The sequence below is a fragment of the Hyla sarda genome, chromosome 2 (genome assembly GCF_029499605.1).
Source record: "Hyla sarda isolate aHylSar1 chromosome 2, aHylSar1.hap1, whole genome shotgun sequence".
NCBI classification, from domain to species: domain Eukaryota; kingdom Metazoa; phylum Chordata; class Amphibia; order Anura; family Hylidae; genus Hyla; species Hyla sarda.
The window spans coordinates 164150617-164173575 of record NC_079190.1 but is presented as its reverse complement, the minus strand read 5'-3'; the positions used below and the strand labels follow the sequence as shown (position 1 = coordinate 164173575).

At 40.0% G+C, this 22959-nt stretch overlaps 1 protein-coding gene across 1 annotated transcript in view; it reads left to right on the top strand.

Annotated features, from left to right (window-relative positions):
• The window catches only part of CLYBL (citramalyl-CoA lyase), a 378676-nt gene that overhangs the window by 258622 nt on the left and 97095 nt on the right, over positions 1-22959 (top strand). The window contains 2 exon segments of the mRNA XM_056555694.1: positions 8682-8870; positions 21334-21435. Coding sequence (XP_056411669.1) covers positions 8682-8870; positions 21334-21435 — 291 coding nt within the window.

Genomic DNA, 22959 nt, shown 5'->3' with positions numbered 1-22959 from the left:
GCGAGAAAAGCCGGAGTCTTAATACTATTTAATAGGAACTTTACCTGTGACATTCTTAATGTAGTTTCTGATGACAGAGGACGTTTTTGCGCAGTTCACGTAAAGACGGCCTCTGACGAATTCTCCTTGGTTAATATTTATGGTCCCAATGACGGACAGGACCAGTTCTTGACTGACGTAACAGGGCGACTAGCTCCTCTTTCTCCTTCTCAACGAGTGATAATGGGCGACTTCAACATGGTAATGAATGGGACGGAAGACAGACGTTCCAATAGGACCTTGGGACCGGTTCCTAGGCGAGCAGACGGCCTCCTGGGCCCGTGGACCTTGAGTTTAGGACTGACGGACATTTGGAGAGCGAGAAATCCCGATGGACGAGACTATTCCCATTACTCTCATTCTCATGACTCTTGGTCGAGAATCGATTACTGTTTCTTATCGGACTCTCTTGTACTAAAGACCGAGGACATTTCACTGACTGACATGGTGATCTCTGACCACTCTCCCTTATTATTGCAGCTACAGGACTCGGTCCCTCGTGGATCTGACTTCCTGTGGCGCTTTCCTTCCAGCTTGGCGAGAGATGAGCATTTTCATTCACTCCTGAAAAGTTGGTGGGGGGAATACGCTGCGGATAACGCGGCACATGTAACCAATCCCCAACTGTTTTGGGATGCTGCTAAGGCAGTATTACGAGGGAGAATCCTGGCATACACGACCTCCCTAAAACGTAAAATAGCTACACAGCTTAAATCTCTCGGCTCTGCTCTTCAGAGGGCCTATACCGACTTTGTTGCCGGGCCGACTGAGACCACGAAAAAACTCTGGATGTCAGCCAAGGCATCTTATGATGGCTGGTTAGAGCGGCGAGACGACCTCAAAAGATCCAATTTTGAAGCTTCTCTCTTTCGGTTCGGCAACAAACCGGGTCGTCTATTGGCACGCTTTGCTAAGGGTGCCCTCCCGGTGAGTAACATATCTGCCCTGAAGGATACTAGAGGTGTTACCCACAGGGATCCCAAAATAATTAATGGTATCTTAGCTAGCTATTTCGCAGACATTTACTCAGCGCCAACTGTCCCCATGGCAGACCCCACACAATGGCTCTCACACTCATCTCTTCCCTCATTGACATCGGAGGAAAGGGAAATGTTAGGGGCAGAGATCTCCTCGGAGGAGCTAGATCGGGCCCTTAAACATCTCAAACTTAATAAAGCCCCTGGTCCGGATGGCTTCTCCGGGGATTTCTTCAAAATCTTGGCAAATGAGGTAGCTCCCTCCCTGCTGGCCCTGTACAACTCTTACCTTTCTGGTGACCCGATCCCGCCGTCCTCTAATGTGGCGCACATCAGGGTCTTGCCTAAGCCAGGGAAGGATCCTTTATTACCAGGGAGTTATAGACCTATCTCTTTAATCAATGTAGATTTAAAGTTAGTCTCCAAAATTTTGTCTGACAGACTGGCAACTGTATTACCAAGATTAATATCTCCGGCCCAGGTGGGCTTTATCAAGGGACGCTCCTCGGTTTCTCATATTAGAGCGGTGCTCTCGGTATTGGATGAGGTAAATCTACGGCCCCACAGACATCCCACAGCGGCATTGTTATCGATTGATGCCGAAAAGGCCTTTGACTGTGTTCGCTGGGAATGGCTGTGGGAAGTACTGTCGGCAATGGGGTTCGGAGGGCCCTTTCTCGGTTACTTACGCTCCCTTTATGCCTCACCTAGAGCACGTCTCCACACTATGGGCTTCTTATCTGAACTCTTCACTCCTGAGAGGGGGACTAGGCAGGGTTGTCCCCTATCCCCTCTTCTTTTCGATCTGGCCATTGAACCATTATCTCTCCTCATTGAGAGGGAAAGGGGATCATTAGGTATACAGATGGGTTCCCAAAGAATTTCTCATACTTTATTTGCGGATGACATCCTTTTTTTCTTATCTGATCCGGTAAGGACTGTACCGAGGGTGTTTACCATCCTATCTGATTTTGGGGAGGTATCGGGGTTCCGAGTTAATGTAGAAAAAAGCGTCCTACTGGACATTTCTCCTATTCCCCTGTCTCACAGTTCTGCATCAATGCCATTCCCGATCCTAGTTACCAGATCCTCCTTTAAGTACTTGGGAATATTGGTGGGGAGGTCCCACTCTTCAATCTACTCTCTTAACTTTACTCCGTTGTTCCGCAAAATAATAGGAGAGTTGCAGAGGTGGATGTCTCTACCGCTTTCCCTGCTAGCCAGATGCCACCTACTAAAGATGCTTAGCTTTTCGAAGATGCTTTACCCCATTCAAATGATTCCACTCCTCCTTAAGAGGGTTGATATCCAGGCACTTCAGTCAGCATTTACTAAATTTATTTGGGCCAATAAGAGACCCCGTATTGCCTTATCAAAGTTGATGCTTCCTAAAGAGAAAGGGGGGGTGGGGTTCCCGGATGTGAGGCACTATAATGTGGCATGTATATATAGACATTGCATAGACTGGCTTAGGGGTGAATCGACATACTCTAACATTGCACTGGAGTCAGCCATGGTCGCACCGTGGTCCTTGGCTGGAATTCTTCACTCCAAACTCCAGAACTTGCCAACACATATAAAAAATAGCATTATTATTAGGGACACAATTGCCACGTGGAAAATTGGCAGGGACCTTATGCACCTGCCCTTTTCCCTGTCTAAGTACATGCCCCTATGGTCCCACCCTGAATTCCCACAAGGTTCGGAGAACAGTTTATTTGCCCTGTGGAGATCAGCTGGCCTTCAATCTGTTGGCCAACTACTGCACCCTACCGAACGTAGATATCTCTCGTTTGCCGAAGTGAGTGCCCAATATGGTCTTGGTCCAGGTCAGCATCTGTCATACCGACAGGTTCTGTCCTTTCTAACACCAAGATTGGCTGACCTTTCTCGAATAAGCACAACTACCTCTTTTGATAGTCTGGTGACCTCAGCCAATCCATCTCACTCTCTCTCTACACTATACCGACATCTGACCAGAAAGGGGAGTGGGATTGCTTCTGCCTCTCTATTCAGATACTGGGAAACCACACTCGGGATCTCTGACTCCTCTGTGCCAATACTGGAGGGATGGGCTAAGGTACGCAAGGCTGTAATTAACGAAAATTGGAGGGAAACGCAATTTAAAATATTACACCACGCTACCTACGGATTCACCATACCCCGGACACCTGACAGACCTGACAGACTGACTGAATGCCCTAACTGTAATGCCCCCTTTACTGATTTATTGCACGGCTTAGTTACCTGCCCTAAGACTCAGGATTTCTGGACTGCTCTCTTCACGCTGATAGATAGGAAACTAAAAGTCGCTTTACCTTTGACCCCTTTACTTATAGTCCTACACATACCGCCGGAGGATGTCTCTCTGACATTATTGCACCACACGATTCTACTGGGAGCCAAGCGGTGTCTCCTAACTCATTGGTTGTCGGCTTACATGCCCTCGCCTATGGAAGTTATAGCGCAAGTGAAAAAATATCTGATGCTAGATCGCCTTGAAATTTTAAGAACAAGAGAGAAATCGGCTAAATGGTTTTTTAAGAAATGGAAAACGTTCATGCTGGCCTTTTATTCGAATGAGGAATTGATTTCTTTGATGCAACCATTTACAGACACGACCTGGTATCTTACTAGATCCATTTCCGGCTCGTTGGGCCGGCTTCGAGTTCCTGTTTGACATTGATTCGTATTTCTTTATTGGTTTCTGGGTATCCGATGCGAGGGGATCTCACCTATAGTTTCATGATACTCTCCTGAATGACTTACGCCGGTTGGCGTTCTGATTACTGATTAGGATGGGGTGGGGGAGGGGTACGGGATACTAGATTGATTTGATAATGCTGTATCGTAATATGTCTTGTTGTTATAGCTAATATTTCTATACTACACATTATTTCACAGGAATGCCCTGTGTACAAGTTTATAAAATTTGGAAAATTTTGAATAAAAATATGTTTAAAAAAAAAAAAAGGTGAAACTAATATATGAGACTTCAGGTAGAAGAAACAGACATGGTCACACATCTACAATCTTGTATAATGATCTGATTGCTTCTCAGCATAATATCAAAAACTAACAGGTTGTTAGTATACATTTTTGATCAAAAAGTACAAGCCCACTCGCCACGTCAAGGCCACCTATTAAGAGTGGGTCCCTAACGTCCCTAGCATAAAATGGCGTAGCACTGGGCGGTGACCACCACCGCCGCGACACCAGTGCCCACAGGGGGAATGACCCACTGGCAGAGCGGCCCCAATGCCACTCAAAACAGTCTATGGGTCGCACCTCCCCACAGACACAGTGCCACGGCAGCAACGGACGCCGCCCAGCACCACACCAGTGTGAAAAAGGTGTAACAGCACACTTACCAAGCTCTCCCAGTCAGACTGGGAGGCTGCTAGGAAAGAAATGGCCCTTGTGTAGCTAACTACTACTTATATAGGGTTGGGCTGAGGGGGTGGGGAAGAATGCAGACACATGTTCAAACAAAAAAAGGGAGACTCATTACATGCAAAGCAAGATAGTTCAAGCTGTGATTTGTCAGAATTGTGATGATTATGGCTTACAGCTAATGAAAAGCAAATCCACAATCTCAGAAAATGGGAATATTGCATGCAATCAAGAAAACAAGGTGTGTACATAGAACAATATCAGACCTCTGAAAAGTATAAGCATGCATATGTACTCAGTACTTGGTTTGGGCCCCTTTTGCAGCAATTACTGCCTCAATGCGGCATGGCATGGAAGCTTTCAGCCTGTGGTACTGCTGAGGTGTTATGGAAACCAGGATTTATTTATTTATTTATATAGTGCCTACAGATTCCTTCAGGATGCTTCAATAGCGGCCTTCAGCTCTTCTGCATTGTTTGGTCTCATGTCTCTCATCTTTCTCTTGGCAATGCCCCATAGATTCTCTATGGGGTTCAGGTCAGGCGAGTTTACTGGCCAATCAAGCACAGTAATCCCATGGTAATTGAACCAGGTTTTGGTGCTTTTGGCAGTGTGGGCAGGTGCCAAGTCCTGCTGGAAAATTAAGTCAGCATCCCCATAAAGCTTGTCTGTGGAAGGAAGCATGAAGTGCTCCAAAATCTCTTGGTAGACGGATGTGTTGACCCTGGACTTAATGAAGCACAGTGGACCAACACCAGCAGATGACGTGGCTCCCCAAATAACCACAGACTGTGGGAACTTCACACTGGACTTCAAGCATCTTGTAGTGTGTGCCTCTTCAATCTTCCACCACAATCTGGGTCCTTGGTTTCCAAATGAGATGCAAAATATGTTCTCATCAGAAAAGAGGACATTAGACCACTGAGCAACAGACCAGTTCTGTTTTTCTTTAGCCCAAGTAAAACGCTACTGACGTTGTTTGTTGTTCAGGAGCGGTTTCACAATAGGAATACAACATTTGAAGCCCATGTCCAGGATCCATCTGTGTGTGGTTGCTCTTGATGCACTGACTCCAGCCTCAGTCTACTCCTTGTGAAAGTCCCCAACACTTTTGAATGGCCTTTTCCTGACAATCCTCTCCAGGCTGTGGTCATCCATGCTGTTTGTGTACCTTTTTTCCCCCACACTTTTCCCTTCCACATAACTTTCTATTAATGTGCTTTGATACAGCATTTTCGGAACATCCTATTTAGTTTGCAATTACCTTTTGAGGCTTTCCCTCCTTATGGAGGGTGGCAATGATGGTTTTGTGCACAACTGTCAGGTCAGCAGTCTTTCTTATGATTGTAATAAATGTAGTAGATATAGATGGGTATGTCTAGCACTGCACTCAAGGTTTATGTAGCCGAATGATGCAGTTCAGGTGCGATACCTGGATCATAACACAGAAGCTAAGAGGGGGGCGGTGCTCACTCCAATATTGCACACAGAGCTTAAATCCAAAAACAAGTAAGTAGATGAAAGGATAGCACTCACCAACTCTTTAGAGCATGATTCCTCTTTATTTTTCAAGCTTGATAATTAAGAGTGCAATGAACAGCATTTTCCTTAGCAGGTATGGACGCTGGAGCGATCTCAAAACTGGTGTGACAGCTGTTTCGTAGGTTGTTACCTACTTCTTTAGACCACCGTCTGAAGAAGTAGGTAACAACCTACAAAACAGCTGTCACACCAGTTTTGAGATCGCTCCAGCATCCATGCCCGCTGCTGAAAATGCTGTTCATTGCACTCTGTCACTTTATCAAGCTTGAAAAAAAAGAGGAATCACGCTCTAAAGAGGTGGTGAGTGCTATCCTTTCATCTACTTACTTGTATTTCTTATGATTGTGATTGCTACTGAACCAGACCCATTGCTACTGAAGAGACCATTTAAAGGCTCAGGAACCCTTTGCAGGGGTTATGGCTTAATTAGATGCTTAGAGTGGGACACTTTCAGCCTGGAATATTGCACCTTTTCACACTATTCAAATTTTCCGAGATTGTGGATTTGGGGTTTTCATGAGCTGTAAGCCATAATCATCACAATTATGACAAATCACGGCTTGAACTATCTTGCTTTGCATATAATGAGTCTCTCTCATATATTAGTTTCACCTTTTAAGTTGCATTACTGAAATAAATGAACTTTTGCACAATATTCAAATTTTTCGAGTATCACCTATACTTCCATATATACTTGCATTAAAGATAAAATTGATTTCAAAGAGGCATTGTTCTGAAAGTATGATGTGACCTTACTTAATGAAATGATAACCTAGGTAAGGGCATATTGTGATCAAATTGTGGTGGCTTATCTGTCCAGGCAATGTAAACTAATGTAAAACAAACTATACACTAAAAAGACACCAAAATGGTAACAGAGCAGTCCGGCTAGGTTCTGCTTTTATTAAAAACAGTCTTAAAGGGGTATTCTGGTAAAAACTTTTTTTTCTTCAAATCAACCGGTGCCATTAAGTTAAACAGATTTGTAAATTACTTCTTTTTAAAAATCGTAATCCTTCCAGTACTTATCAGCTGCTGTATACTACACAGGAAGTTGAGTTGTTCTTTTCTGTCTGACCACAGTGCTCTCTGCTGACACCCATGTCAGTAACTGTCCAAAGCAGGAGAGGTTTGCTATGGGGATTTGCTTCTACTCAGGACAGTTCCAGACACAGGCAGAGGTGTCAGCAGAGAGCACTGTGGTCAGACAGAAAAAAACTTCCATTTAAATATGCTTCATTTTTGTGCTTCTTTATTTTTGCATTGCAGCCAACACTGTATGCACCTCTCAATTTTGTTTGTTTGAATGTGCTGAGTAAAGATGGCCACACCTTTAGTACCTATTGGCTGATCATTTGTTTGGCTGACAGTAATCTCTCCTGACCTTACCCATACACATGAAGATTTGGTGCAGCCAAATGTTTGTTGCCTGTATGGGGAGGGGAGAGATAAACTGAAGCTAGACAGCTGGGGCGGCAGCTTATCTCTCCTAGGATAATAGGGTTGGACAGTAAAAATCCAACACGCCCGACCTTTCTCTCCACTGACATCATCTGCCAGTAGAGGGTCGGGAGGCTGCCATATACTTTAGGCAATTGACCGAACCTGCCAAAGTCATCAGGTTAAGCCAACATAAATCTAAAATAAATCAAAGGTGTAGTTAGCTTTGTATATCTGGGGTTGTGGTTGCCTCTATTGCTATTTGCAATGACAAGATTCCCCTGTAGTGATGTAAAGCACGTTTCCACTGTACTCTGCATTATTAAGTCATGAATCACGTTATCCTATTTGATTCTCTGACCGTGAATCGAGGTTTGGCAGATATCTGGAGAATGCTACCTACAAGAATACATACACCCTATTGCAAAATGTGTTAGAGAAGGGGTGGTGTTATGGAACTGTCTTAAGGTTTGAGCTAGGTCTCTAATTTCTAGTGAAGTGTTAAGGTAATGATACAGTATACATTTTCGACAATTGTATGCTTTTAGTTTTGTGGAAAGTTTGGGAAAGGTCCATTCTTGTTCCAGCTTGACTTACCCTTTGTACAGAAAATGAGGTTCATAAAGACACTGTTTGACAAAACTGGTTTGGAGGAACTTGAGTGACCTGCAAAGAGCCCTGACATCAATCCCATCAAAACTTCAGAGATGAATTGGAATGACTTTTGCGGCCAGAGCTTTTTTTTCAATATTAATGCCTGACTTTACAAATGCCCTTTTTAGTGAATGGGCATAAATTCCCAAAGAATCAATCTAAAATCTTGTAGTTGTCCTTCCTAGAACTTCAGAGGATGCTAATGCCAAACTCTTTATTAATGCACATGGTTTTAGGATAAGATGTCTGACAAGCTCGTATACAGGTGTTGTGATGATTGGGTGTCCACCTACTTTTATCTACATAGTGTATTTAGAGTTACTTTCCATGGATTTGTTTTTATCATAAATAAAATGTAACTTTATAAATACTCAAAAAAACAAACAATGAAATATACTTGTTCTATTTTGTTATCCTGTTAAAGATTCATATGTGCAACAAAAAGTGAACCCAGATTAAGTTCAAGGGGATTACAATATAGGTTATATGAATACTGCAGTTTATTGATAGGTGCTGTTTAAAACTTCAAAGAACTGCATGATTTCTTTGATGATTTCTATACTAAATATATGTATTCATGATTTGCTATGCATTATACTTTGGGGAACATAAATCTCTCTGTTTTGTGATTGTTAGGTTCAAGCCAGGGAGACAATTGTTAAAGCACTTGAAAAGTATGACCTTGGCAAAACTGAAAAGTGTGTTCGGATTAATTCTGTGTCCAGTGGCCTTGCAGAAGAAGATCTGGTAGTCATCCTGCAGTCCAAAGTCTTGCCTTCCTGTATCATGCTGCCTAAGGTTGAAACCTCTGAAGAAGTGAAATGGGTGAGTCTTTTAAGCATTTTTACAAAGGACACAATAAGCCAGGAATTCAATTTGTTTCCTCTTTTTTATGTGAAGCTTGGCTTAATTTCAAACTTTAATCCAACAATAGGTAAAACTTCAATGCCATGCCATTTTTGTTCATGTGAATGTGTAACAGAAAAAGGGTTGTGCAAAGGGAACCACATTACTTATTCCCTAACCTTTGTTGAAAAAAAAAATTAAAAACCTTCTTTCCCTCTTAAGAAAATAGTTTAAATATAAAAAAAATAAAATAAAATAAATAAATTAGTTCTTTATACCCCAATTTAGCTAATCAGGACTGTATCAGCCATGAGGCACGATGAGTATCTCTCCTCAGGTGGCGGATCCAAGAGTCCCTAAGGGTGGCATGTTCCATGAAGTATCCATAATCATACTGACTAGCATCTTCTTCTACACATTGTTCAGTCCTAGAATCACTCCTGGTGCTAATGAAAACTACTGCTTGTTTCAGAAACAAAAAAGTTCTCATACAGGAATATAAAATGTTGAGGCTCTTGGTATTTGGTGATATGTGTCCTGAATTTGCTGAAAGAATTAGTCCCTGAAGGGTTAAGCTACATGCATCGTATCCACTATAATACAATCTAGTCAGTAGCAATGCATTGAAATTTTGTAACAAAAAAAATAATTGGACCAAAAATGGTTCTAACAGCATTTTGCAAAAGGAAAATACACCCCTGAAAATCAGAGTGGGCGTGGCTTGTGCATGAATGGACTCCAGTTCTCTACAACCTGCCCTTGCCCTTCCTGCATTCACCCCTTGCTCCCCCTTATCTAATGATATATCTTGGCTGCAAAAATTCATAATTCGGAGTCTACACCCCCTGTTCCCCCCTCGCTGTAAGAGAGAGCCAGGGTGGATGTGTGCTGACAGAGAAAGGAACAACACAATCCCCTCCATGGGGAAATAAAACTACAGCTCCCAGCATGCTTTCCAGCCACAGGTGGCTTCTGATTGGTTGGAAAACAGCTTCTAATTTGACTGTGCATGTAAGGGAGATGTAGGCTGGTTCTGCTTGGATACAATTAGAGATGAGCGAATTTACAGTAATTTGATTCGTCACGAACTTCTCAGCTCGGCAGTTGATGGCTTTAGCCTGCATAAATTAGTTCAGCTTTTATGTGCTCCAGTGTGCTGAAAAAGGTGGATACAGTCCTAGGAGAGTCTCCACCTTTTCCAGCCGACCGGAGCACCTGAAAACTGAACTAATTTATGCAGGCTAAAGTCATCAACCGCCGAGAAGTTGGAGAATCGAATCACTGTAAATTCGCTCATTTCTAGATACAATGTATTTTAGACTGTCTCCTTTTAATTGCATGTAGGTATATCTCACAATGTGTCTATGTATCGAATATATTTGTATCTCATCTTCTGACAGTCTATTAAAGGGTCTTTCCTATCACAAACATTGATGACCCATCGCTAGAACATGCTATTGATGTCAGATCGGTGTCCATCCATTTATAGCTATAGCAAAAGATTAAAAACCAGGTGCAGTGTGGAACAGTGTTCACCACTCTTCAGCTGTTTAAAAAAAAACTACAACTTGTATGCATGGTATGTCATGGCTGCAATCAGCAGCCAGGGACCCGCCGGTAATGGCCATAACACCCTCAGATGTAGTGATCAATACAGATCACAGTATATGCAGCAATACGGCACTTGTGATGGCTGATCTGATCACTTGGGGCATGGCCACTGGGATCAGATCAGCTAAGATGACAGACGGAGGTCCCCTTACCTGCCTCTATCCGTTCTACCGGTGTCTCCTGAACAGTATTAGCAATCTAATGATTGCTATAAGTAGTCCCCTATGGGGACATAAACCGCGCAAAATAAATCTGTGCATGCGTAAATGTCCGAACTATCAAAATATAATGTTAATGATTAGGGATGTCCCGATACCGATACTAGTATCGGTATCGGGGCCGATACCCGGTATTTGCATGGTATCGGGGACTCGTCTAATGTCCCCGATACCAAAGCCGATACCTGGTGGAGTGCTCCACTGCTTCTCTGATCTGCGTCATTGCGCAGCCCTGTTCTGCCATTCCGATTACTGCTGCTGCTCCGTTCTGCCGTCTGCATCCTGTGGTCTTATGGAGGAGCATGTGACACCCACGTCACTCCACGTCCTCCCCTGCGCCCAGCGTAACACTACGGAGGAAGCAGAGTGACGTGTGTGTCACATGCTCCTCCATAAGACCACAGGATGCAGATGGCAGAACGGAGCAGCAGCAGTAAAGGGAGCGGCAGAATGGGACAGCGGAGCGGCGACAGGCAAGTAAGCAGCTACAAGGGGGGGTCCTTCTGGCTAAAAGTCGGGTCCTGCTGGCTAAAAGGGTGGTCCTACTGGCTAAAAGGGAGGTCCTGCTAACTAAAAGTCGGGTCCTTCTGGCTAAAAGGATGGTCCTGCTGGGTAAAAGGGAGGTCCTGCTCACTAAAAGGGCGGTCCTGCTGGCTAAAAGGGGGGTCCTGCTGGCTAAAAGGGAGGCCCTGCTGGCTAAAAGGGGGGCCCTGCTGGCTATATGGGTGGCCCTGCTGGCTAAAAGGGTGGTCCTGCTGGCTAAAAGGGTGGCCTGGCTGGCTAAAAGGGGGGCCCTGCTGGTTAAAAGGGGGGGTCCTGCTGGCTAAAAGGGGGGTCCTGCTGGCTACAGGAGGGCTGATACAAATGTCTACAGGGTGGGCTGCTGTCTAATGTCTTCAACTATCTATACTACTTACAAGGGGATACTACCTACTATTAAAGGTAATCTTACAGCAGAGTCACCTGCACTAACTTGAATTTATAGGTAGATAGTTCAGGGGACCCGGTTTCTACCATGTAATCATCAGTCATCGTTCTCGCCGCCAATACAAATTCCCTGTTCTGTCCAATGGAGAAGAGAGAAATCTTGGCTCATACTACAGCAGCCGCCTCCATTGTACACAACAAGGACCCACATATCAGCACGGTAAGCAGCGCCAGAAACCGGGTCACCGTGGTGTCAGATTCCCTTTAAAATAAAAGTACTCGTACTTGGTATCGGCGAGTACTAGAATTAAAGTTTCAGCACCTATTAATGATCCTGTACGGTGAACGGCGTAATTGTAAAATAAAAAAAAATGCTGCTTTTGGGCCACATCACATCGCAGAAAAATTTAAAAAAGTGATCAAAAAGTCACATATACGCAAAAGTGGTACTGATAAAAACTATGGGAAGAACAAAGAAAAGTCCAGCATGGTTTTTTTCAAGCAATGCAGATGGATTTATTCAGCAATCAGCCAACATAGATGACAGGTGACGCGTTTCGACCGCCACGTACAGCCTTAGTCATACAAAGAACAGACATGTGTGGATGGTATTTATAGAGGAAGAGGTGGGGTCTCCACCCGGGAATATCACCAGTTAGTTAACCCCATCATTTCCTGCTTTACAACAAAGATAACAATAAAAAGGCAGGTAAAAAAATACATAGCCCACAATGTGAACATACTATTACAAAAAAAAAAGGAAAAATTTATATATAAAATCTCATTTTCACAATTAGAGAACGTATTCTTATATTATCTTTATTTCTTCTGATGTTACTAGATCTGGAGACTGTATATAAATTCTTTCTTCATTGTTGGAGAAAATGTTGGTATAGACAACATATATGTGTTCTAGAACGATGTATATCTAAATGATCAAATTCTAAATATTGAATAACCATTCTATCATAACTCCCAAAATAGGGAGGAACATCGTTCTGCAAAACACCATATGATCAACATATTCATAAACAATCATTAACATGGCAATAAAATAAGGTAGAAAATATTTGTTTAATCAGACCAAATCATATACGACCCTTTTTAAAATAATTGTCATGTATAAAAAAAAGGGAAAGAAGAGAAATTTTCATAGTGAGCAGCTATATTATTACTAATAAGAGAATATTAACTATTCTGCTTATATTTTTTCTAATAATATGATATAAATTGTAATATTAGTTTCTATAAAAAATGTACTGTTCTTACATAAATATTTATCTTATAAATTTGGCGTGTGAAATTCCCCCCCCCCCACGTATTTAATATAGATTATTATTATTTAAGCGTATATGTATGACAATGTCTGCATGTGTATTAATGGTCACACGCAATCCAAGACTACATAATAAATACTACGGTAATAGTGAAGGATTACGTCTTGTCTTTGATTTAGTCCATTTGGATATCTGGTTTGGAGTTGAATTATCCAATATACTTCCCTGTCTAACAGTTTCTGTTTCGTACTTCCTATTAGGAATAATAATTTTTTCAATGCCCTGGAGAGTCATGGAGGAAAAATCTCCTCTGTTTCTCCACGCAATGTCTAGTAGCCATGACGCATGTCTGGATGTGAAGTGTGGAATGTCCGACAAGTGTTTTCTAATGCGGACCTTCAGAGCATTAGATGTACATCCTATATATTGGACTTGGCACGTTTCGCATGTTAAGAGATATATTACATTGGCGGTATTACAATTAATAAAATGCTTAATGTTATATTGTTGTTTTGTTACTGAAGAAGTAAACATTTTACCGTTTTTCATAATACCGCAACAGATACATTTAGTATGACCACATTTGTAGCTCCCACTGACATCAAGCCTATTGGCTACATTTTTAGATCTATAGAGACTTGGTGAGATTGATTGTCCTATGGTTTTAGCCCTTCTAGCAACACATTTGTATCCATTCTCAAATGCCTTTAAATATTGGCTATAGATGACGGTACAAAAAATGAGCCCTGATACAGCCCCATATATGGAAAAATTAGAGCGTTAGAGGGGTCAGAATACGGGGATGTAAAACATATTAATTTTGTTTTAAAAGTTTGATATTTGTTTTTTAGTAGTACAATAAAAGTAAAGCGTCTAAACATGGGTAAAAACTAAACGTTTCAAAATTGCATTTTACTTTTCAATTTTCCCACAAAATATTGTGTTGGTTATGTCGTACATTTTATGGGAAAATAAAAGGTGTCATTACAAAGTACAATTGGTCACGCAATAAAAACAAGCCCTCATATGGATCTGTGGATGGAAAAATAAAAAAGTTATGGATTTTAGAAGGCGAGGGGGGAAAATCAAAAACACCAAATTGGGCTGTATCCTTAAGGGGTAATTTTCTTCATTGTTTCTTTCTTACTTCATTTCCTGTATAAAACATGTCATTGCAAATTTCTAATTTAATATCTACAGTTTCTATCTGTTCAATTTTATTTCTGAACATAAATACACAAGGAGCCGATTTGCTCCGGATTTTCTATGCAGATTTGTGAGTGGTAAATTATTTGCAGATTAGAGCATCAGACAGGTGGATAAGATTTAAACAAATCTCCTGCACACTGCTGAAATATTCAGCACAGGAATCGACCTGCAGTGCAGATCATTACATTTGCAGCATATCAAATTCTGCTGTGGAAAGGGTTGGGATTTGTTGCAGATTTTCATTGGGCGAAGTCAAAATCTACAAATAGAGCCTAGCGCCATAGATTGTGCTATTTATTTAAAGCAAAAAAAATGCAAGATTGCTAAAAAAAAAATGTAAATAACTTTCCAATGCTTTACTGAGCTTCTGGCTAGTTCCTAGGTCTCTATTTACTTGCCTCCAGCAATGACATGTCATGTTGACACGTGACCACTGAAGCCAGAGGAACAGAGACCGATGGGGATCAAAGAAGCTTTGTTATTGGAGCATCAGGGTATTAGTAAGGTGAATACTATTTATTTATTTAGTATTGTATTTATTAATTAAAATTTTCACAATTTAGTGCAGATTTGTCTTGTGGAATTACCTTTAGATTTTAGTTGGAAACTCTGTGATTTTTTTGCATAAAATAAACCTTCTGTCAAAACATTTACTGTGCACTACGTAATGCATGGTCATTTTTGTTACAGATGCATTTTGTGAATGGCTCACAAGCAGCTTCAAGGGAATCTGTCAGCTGTGTTTGCTGCTAGGAACTGCAGACGCCATTGGTTAGCTGGTAAAGAAAACTTTCCTGGAGCTGATGATGCCTGTCAAATGTATAAAACTGCCTTTTTGTTTCTCAGCCAAATGTCAACGAGGTGTGGTTCAGCTGTTCAAGTGCCACAGCCTGGCATGCCTCCTTGCTCACCCTCACCTCCCAGCCCCACCTTGACTAACATGCAGAACTCATGCACATCAGTCAAGGAAAGGTTTAGAAAGTGAGGGTGAGTAAGGAGGTGTGCCAGACTGGGAGTGCTTGAGCAGCTCAACTTCAGCTCCTTGACACTTAACTAAAAAATGTAACTGAGATTTTTTAAGTTTGGCAACCACCATCAGTTCCAGAAAAGGTACAGTTTGATTTAATACCTTAAGGTAAAGTTTACACAGTGTAAATATCATTAGTGGCGCATTTGTAGCCACAATTTTTAAGGTTTACAAAGGAAAATTTGTGTAAAATGCATGTAAAATAAATATGTCACTAAATGTTACAATGTGCAAAAATAGGCTAACAGATATCCAATGGTGTCTGCAGCTCTTAGCAACAAACGCTGACAGATTCCTTTGAAGCTGCTTATGAGCCGTTGACAAAATGCATCTGTAACAAGAATTACTGTGTATTCAGTAGTGCACAGTAGCTTTCCTGTAACTCATCAATAGATCTGTTTTGACAGAAACTAATATTTTAATATTTTTCAGATAATGAGGGTAGTTCCCTCTTGAGGACAATGACCTAACAGGCAATGCCCTTGCATCTCCCAGTGCAGCTTATGCTCTACGATTTGGTGTGTGTGCCAGAATCTGATGACAGACAACACTGCACTTCAGTTTTTTTTCTCTTCCCTCCTAGTATGTTGTAGAGGACTGTTTCTCAGTCCGAGACTTAGCAGCACTCAGGTGCATGTGCTTCCTTAGCTGCTAAAAAAGTACAATTAAAATCGATATAAACAGACCGTAACCTTGAATTGAAAAAACTGCAGCTTCTGATCATTGCAAAATAGTGCAACTTTTTCAGTTTTTTTCTTAGCAATTTTGATGTGGCTATGTTTAGCACCGCAATGAATAATTAAAACTTGAACTAATATTACATAGCTATTATCTTAGGCTACAGAAGAGCTCCAATATTAATAGGAAAACATTGACCAAGTTTTAAATAGAATTGACAGATATTGTCAGTATTAAATTGCAGTACTTATGACTATATAATACTGATATTAATACACTGTAATACGCTAATCACACAGGGCAGCGAGCTTAGCATCAATGACCATAAAGAAAGACGAAATAAAGGAATAAGGTCAATTCTCAGGGCACCTGAGAGAACAAACAGGAAGCGTCTAACTAGTGTTTTTAATTAGCGTAGATATTATTTCCTGAGCTGCTCTCTATTTCTTCTTTTTTTAATTGCTGACAGGTGTGTTTGTGTTTCATGCCTGTGTTTTCAGCCAATAAAATCCTGGAAATGTTAAGTGGCACGTCAGATGTCTTTACCAAGCCTGTAAATAAGCTAATTGTATAAAATACATGATAGAATAGTAAACTAATAGCAGCAAGACTATGATGCTATGTAAGGAATGTAGCGCACTCTTGCATAACCTGGTTACACAGTGCTATTGCAGTAATGTTCTCTGTAGCCAAAGGGACCATACAGTTTCAACTTCGTAAGCTGAAAATAATAAGCTCATCATATTACAAAATACTGATAAAATACTGACTATGTATGTCAGGTTGACATAAATGAGCTTACTCAGTTATGCCTTTACCAAGAAGAATCCTCTTTTGGGCATTACTATTTAGGTGGTTTATCACAATGATGGTAACTGCAAGTTAGAAGCTTTACTGCTCACCTTGTATTACCTGCCTTTAGCCATCATCAATACTCAGGTCAATTCAAGTGGCCTTATAAAAAAACTCCAACAAAAGAAGTAGAATTATTTATTAAGGTCTCCCTAAATTATATTTATGCAGTATGTGTTATTTGTACTAGCAGCCCAAACATAATAGGGCCCTTGCTTTAAAAAAAAAGGCTCCAAAGGGAGTGGTTGGTACATCATGGAATCTACACTCCTGTAGAGTTCTGGATGTGTCTCTTCCTGTATGACTGAATGGCTGGTAATGCATGCCACCTGCACTTCCGGACCCTGTGGACAATGGGTAAAATGGTGGCCTCCTTTGCAATGAAGAGTGAATTGCGAGGTGTGTAGTTATTTTTCTTTTCTTTATTTTTATACTAGATGTGTCTTGAAAAATTGAGGTCTATTCTCAGTATTATGACCATTTCTTGTCCCCTAGAAAAAAGATTTGTTTTTCAACCCAATTGCAAAGTATAGAATATTAGGAATTTGTCAGCACAGTAGTGTATTTTATTGACATGTGATTTATACCTTATCTATAGCTCAACTCTGTGCTACATTAAACTAGAGACTAAAGCACTCCTATGTCTTATATTGCTTTGTAGCCGATACTGTGCAGACTTGATTAGAAAATAGAATGTTGGGCTCAATTCTCTTTTCCTACATAGAAGAATGTTTGTTAGGTCAGATGATATAACATACCATGTGATAGATGACATAGATCATCACAAAATAATGGAGAGATACTGTATGCTCAAATTTCATGTTAACAATGTTATCTTACCTGGTGATATTCCTGTTGTGAAATGATACATTAATAATAGATGTGGGTTGATAAAACTGGGGTCACAACGATCCTACATGTCTTTGTATTATAACATAAGCATTAGTATATAACGTATACTGTAAATTTATTTCCCATAACTGTGCAAAAAAATTACATGCAAAGAAACAGGCAAGGATCACCTGTATAGAAAGTGATTTTGTTGTTTTTCTCTTAGTGCCCAAAATTAATAAAATGAAGCTTTTTAAATTGTCATCAATGAAGACTTTCTGTCTAAAAAGTCATTGGCTTTATTGGTTACTATAGTGCAATACAGTAAAAAAAAAAAAAAGGTTCAAAAATATATTATTAAGCAGTTAATATATCTAATGAATGTTAGACATAATGAAGCAGAGGGAAGAATGCGTTTTATTGGAAATGCTTTTTTACAGTCAATTTAAATAAATAGATTGTTAAGCTGTTAACAAAAATTTCAAGGTAAAATTAAAAACACTTTTTTTTATAATCATAACCAACATTTGTTGACTACCTTATACATTCCTCTCCTCTAAAAACGATATCTGCTCCATCATAACTCTATTTATATGCTAGATGACATATTAAAGAGTGAATTAAAATGTTTTCCTCATTTACTACATTGTCACAATTTAGCCATTTACCATCTAAAGTCACCTTCAGGGATTATTTCCCTTGGGCCAGGTGTATCTACTACACATGTTGTGACTGGTGCACCCATTGCAGACCTTAAAAGCTGGACCCCTCCTCCCCTAAAATAACAGTAGTGCTCTACTACATTTATAAACCTCTGCTTTTGTACTGTGTCTATCAATCGATACAGAAGAAGTGGTATTGTATTATTTAGTTTATAACCTCACGGATATATACCGTTTTTCTTTCAAGGCCTTTAAGTTCTCAAAATCAGCGGCATCTAACAGCTATACAAAAGTGAAGGAGAAGCATTATACATGGAAGAATATTATACATTTTATATTAACTAAGACAGCATTATAATCCTATGTCATTATTGGAGTGTTTGCAGATCACATGACCTTATCAAAGTTATTCTGTTGTTATTTCTCTAAACCAAAACATAAACAAAGAAATGTATCTTGCAAGATTTTTCTAATAAACCAACTTTTATATTTTATCATATTCTATGGTTATTACTCTAATTCTAAAGTGATAACTTATGTAGGTAATAATGCAATGCAAAATGAATAGCATACAGTTCTACAGACTCCTGCTCACTGGAGACTTCACGCTATAAGTCTTCTGCTTTTGACAGAGCCATTATATCAATAATACAAGTCAACCTATGGGGGTACATACTGCTTCCAGACTACTTTGCTTCGATTTTTTACCTTTAACAGAGTTTTATCATGGTTACTCGTGCACCAGAGCTATATTCTCCCACCGCCTCTCACCATCAGTGTGCCTTGCTATGGTTATCCTCCTTTTCTTGTGGTTAGGGGGTTAAGAAATTAATTTAACATCTAAAAATCTGCCACCCCTTCTAAGCTTTATACCTACCCTTTCTAGACAGACAAACATGTTCTCCTCCTTTCCCGGCATTGCGCTTTATTTCCAAGATAATTTTAGTGAAAGTAAAAAAAAATACAAAATCAGCTTTTGGGCGCCTGCCTCCTCCTCTCCACGCTCTTGCCTTTCTCTTTCCGCCACTCATTTCAGTGAAAAGCCTTTCATCTAAAGAATGTGTTACACATTTTAACACCTTTTTTAAACTAATTCTTTTTTTATTGAACTGAAGAGATTTTTTTTTGTACTACACCAGACATCCTATGTTTTTTTTTTTTTTTATTCCTTCTCATTTTTATTTATGCAAAGCATAAAACCTGGAAGCTGATGCACAACTGAAAGATGGGCTTACTTGTTTTCTTTTGTGCTACAATCCCTTGCTTTCCTTTTGTCCTAAGTATGGGTACTTGTTTGACTGGCATGGCTTATTGGAGAATAACAAGCGTAACTCTGCCTCCTTTGTCATGGGACAATTCTCCCACAAATCCCGAACAGTGGGCATTCTTCCTCACACACTATTGGGTGTGCACTGGAATTGAAAGAAGTGCTGAGGGCTGCTACCTCATCCCCTCCCCAATCTCTTTGGATTTTTTTCTCCCCTAAGCCCCCCTCCCCAACACCTCCTCACTTTGCTTGGCCGGAAACATTTAATTGTCCCCTTTTGCAGGGGAAAAAAAATATATATTAATTGAAAGTTGCCTGTAAGCTCACCTTTTAAGTTTTCTCACTAAGTCAATATTATGTGACAGAGAAGCAGGAGTTAAATTACTCATAAGGTAGAAAGATTTTGGTGGAAAGGCTAATGTAACATTTTAGATGTTCCCTCCTGTAAGCCGCTCTTGTATTTCCAGGTGGTATGATAATGTATGTTGTACAGGCTTAAAAAACAGCAGGGAGGAGACCATTTTGTTCTTTCTAAGGCCTTCTACCACGAAACAAAAGTGTGTAGCACCAAAACAACATGTGCTGCATTTATCAGTTTTTATGTTCATAAGCAAGATATCAAATGCACAGTTTAAAAGTAAATGCTTTTTTTCCTATTTGCATGAATATTCGTTTCATGTAATATGTTCTAATTATATGTGATTTTTTTCAGTACATTTCTTATGTTTAAATCGGGACATTGTTTTGTGTATCGCATTTATAGTTACATTGTGTTTGCTTTTATTAGATTATTTATATAAGGGGATGGACATATCTGACATACCTTAAAGATGTGATATTTTGATTTGGTGAAGGAGGGGTGGGTTCCAGTGATGAAGGGGGGGGGGGGGGGTAGAAGCTAAAAGGGGAAGAACTAACACCTCTAATCCAGCTTCTGGTAAATAGGCTGCCAGCTTTCAGAATGAGTTTCCTTTCTATTAGTCAGAATATTATGCTAAGCCTTAAGCATTAGTTTTTTATGTTGCCATAGCAGCCCTGTTCCTGCAGGGTTGTGACCTGTGATGATTACAGTACAAAGCTTATAGGGTCTTGAAACCCCCTTTGAAGATGAAAAGTCTTTGATGGTTTATATTTATGCAAATCTCTTAGATATGATTTACCCAACTGAGATTGAATAGAGAGATGATTAAAATTCCCAGTTCCTTTGATATCCATCAATGACAGAATATTTCTTAAAAAATGAATTGGACAAACCTGTTATTTTGGCTTGTGTTTTTCCCTCTCTATATTTAATAGCATTGTCTTACCTGTGAGACATTTTCATTATCTTGTTGAAATGCATGTGGCTGTACCCTATTTACTTGTTTCCTCATTATTCTTTATTATACATAATGCTAAATTGCCACTTTGTGTTCTTAGATGATATAACTTAGAATTTGAACTGCAGCTTAAGGCTTCCTCTGACATCTGTCCTCTTCAAAGTTTGTAACTTTGTTCATAAGCCTTTTATAGGTATGGAAAAAAAGTACCACTACTTTGTTGAATGTGATAGACTAGGTCACTATGTCTGGGTGTCATAGATGAACAAGTGGAACGCACACTGAGCTACAGGAATATGTATTCTGCTTCTCATTCATGTTTTCTATTAGACTGCTAATTTGCATTTAAGCCTGTGCATATCCTTAGAGAATATGCATGTAACAGAAGTATTTCATAAGTTCTTAGTATGACATGCAAAAAAAAAATTTTATGCAATATAGCTAAACCCAGTATAAATTGTGTATATTTTTACATATGCAGATATTTCTTATACATATGTTTTCTCAAATATTTGGATAAATGCTTGATTTTATTTTTTATTCATGGGTTCCTTTTCATTTTAGTTTGCAGATAAATTTCTATACCACTTAAAAGGCAGGGAACTGGCCCAGCCAATATACCTGGTAACATTTGTGGAAACTGCCATAGGCCTCCTTAACTTCAAGGTAAGAAAATATATATGCATTTTTTGGGCTGCTGCACACTTAACTGTTTTACACAAAGAGATCTAGTGTAGGAAAATCTGTTGAATTTCTACTGTATTGACTATTCAAGGCTATGTTTACACTACTGTATTTATCAAAGTTTCTGTACTTTGCCCCTGCTGTCTTGGACCTAATGACCAAGGGTGTACATTAGGGATCGACCGATATTGTTTTTTTAGGGCCGATACCGATAATCGGTGGAGGTTAGGGCCGATAGCCGATAACTTATACCGATATTCCGGTATAAGTTATCGGCTATATATCCCCCCCGCGACACCGCTGCAGATCTTTGATTTAAAGCGGGCGCTTTAAATCAAAGAACTGCAGTGGCTTTTGCGGTGCCATAGGCCGCCGCCGCCACCCGCTTCTCTCCCCCTGCCTGTTCAGGGGTCTTGAGTCATACCACCGCCACCGCTCAGTGCGGGGGGCGGGGCATTATCGGCAAGGTAATTGCCGATACCGATAATGCCCAAAATCTTGATTATCGGCCAATAATATCGGCCAAACCGATAATCGGTCGATCCCTAATGTACATGTATGCCCTGGAGCATTAAGTATCAATAAAGCGAGCACAAGAGCTGCGCTTGCTTCACAGGTGGTGAGTGACGGCTACTATCAGTAGTCAGGCACTCACCGTTAATGACAGACAGCGGTAATCCCACCTTTGCCTGTCATTTACCCTTTCAATGCTGATCATAGCGTCTAAAGGAATAAATGACAGATACCGGTTAGATCAGTGGTCTCATCAGACCCCACAATGCGATCAGATAAGTTAAAATGGCAACAAAGGACCCCTTACAAACCTCCTGCTGCTGGATTGTCATACCGGTGATGAAGCCTGACAGAGTTTGTTTGTGCAATGTTATGTAATAATGTTAAATAAACAATAAACATTTTCTAAAAATTATATAAAAGGCCCTCCCCTTAATAGAAAAAAACCTTCCTCCACCATATGCGGAATTGTCTGACCTATTAAAATATAATATTTATATAATGCTGATTTTTGTCACATCATATATCAGAAAAAAAATATACAAGTGATCAAAAAGTCATATCAAAAGCAAATTTTTTTGTTCTTTTTAAAATAGTACAGTAAAAGAAAATCTATATAAATTGTATTGTTTCAACCGTACTGACTTACAGAATAAAGAGAACATGTCGTTTTACCACAAAGTGCACGGTGTGAAAACATCCCAAAAGTTGCAAAATTATGTTTTCTTTTAAATCCCCCCTTCCCCCACAATAATGGTGGTTTTCTAGACATTGGTACCCATGGCACGTAAGAGTCCTTGAGTAACATATGCAATAATATGGTATATAGTTTCATTCATTTGGACAGGAGATTTTTTTCTGGTGTATACATCTAATTTAAAACCATGGGGAAAAAAAGGGAACAAAGCCACTAATAATTACTTCAGTAGCTAAATACGGTCACTTTTACATGGCAATATATAGGTCAGTATTTTACATACATATAATGTACCC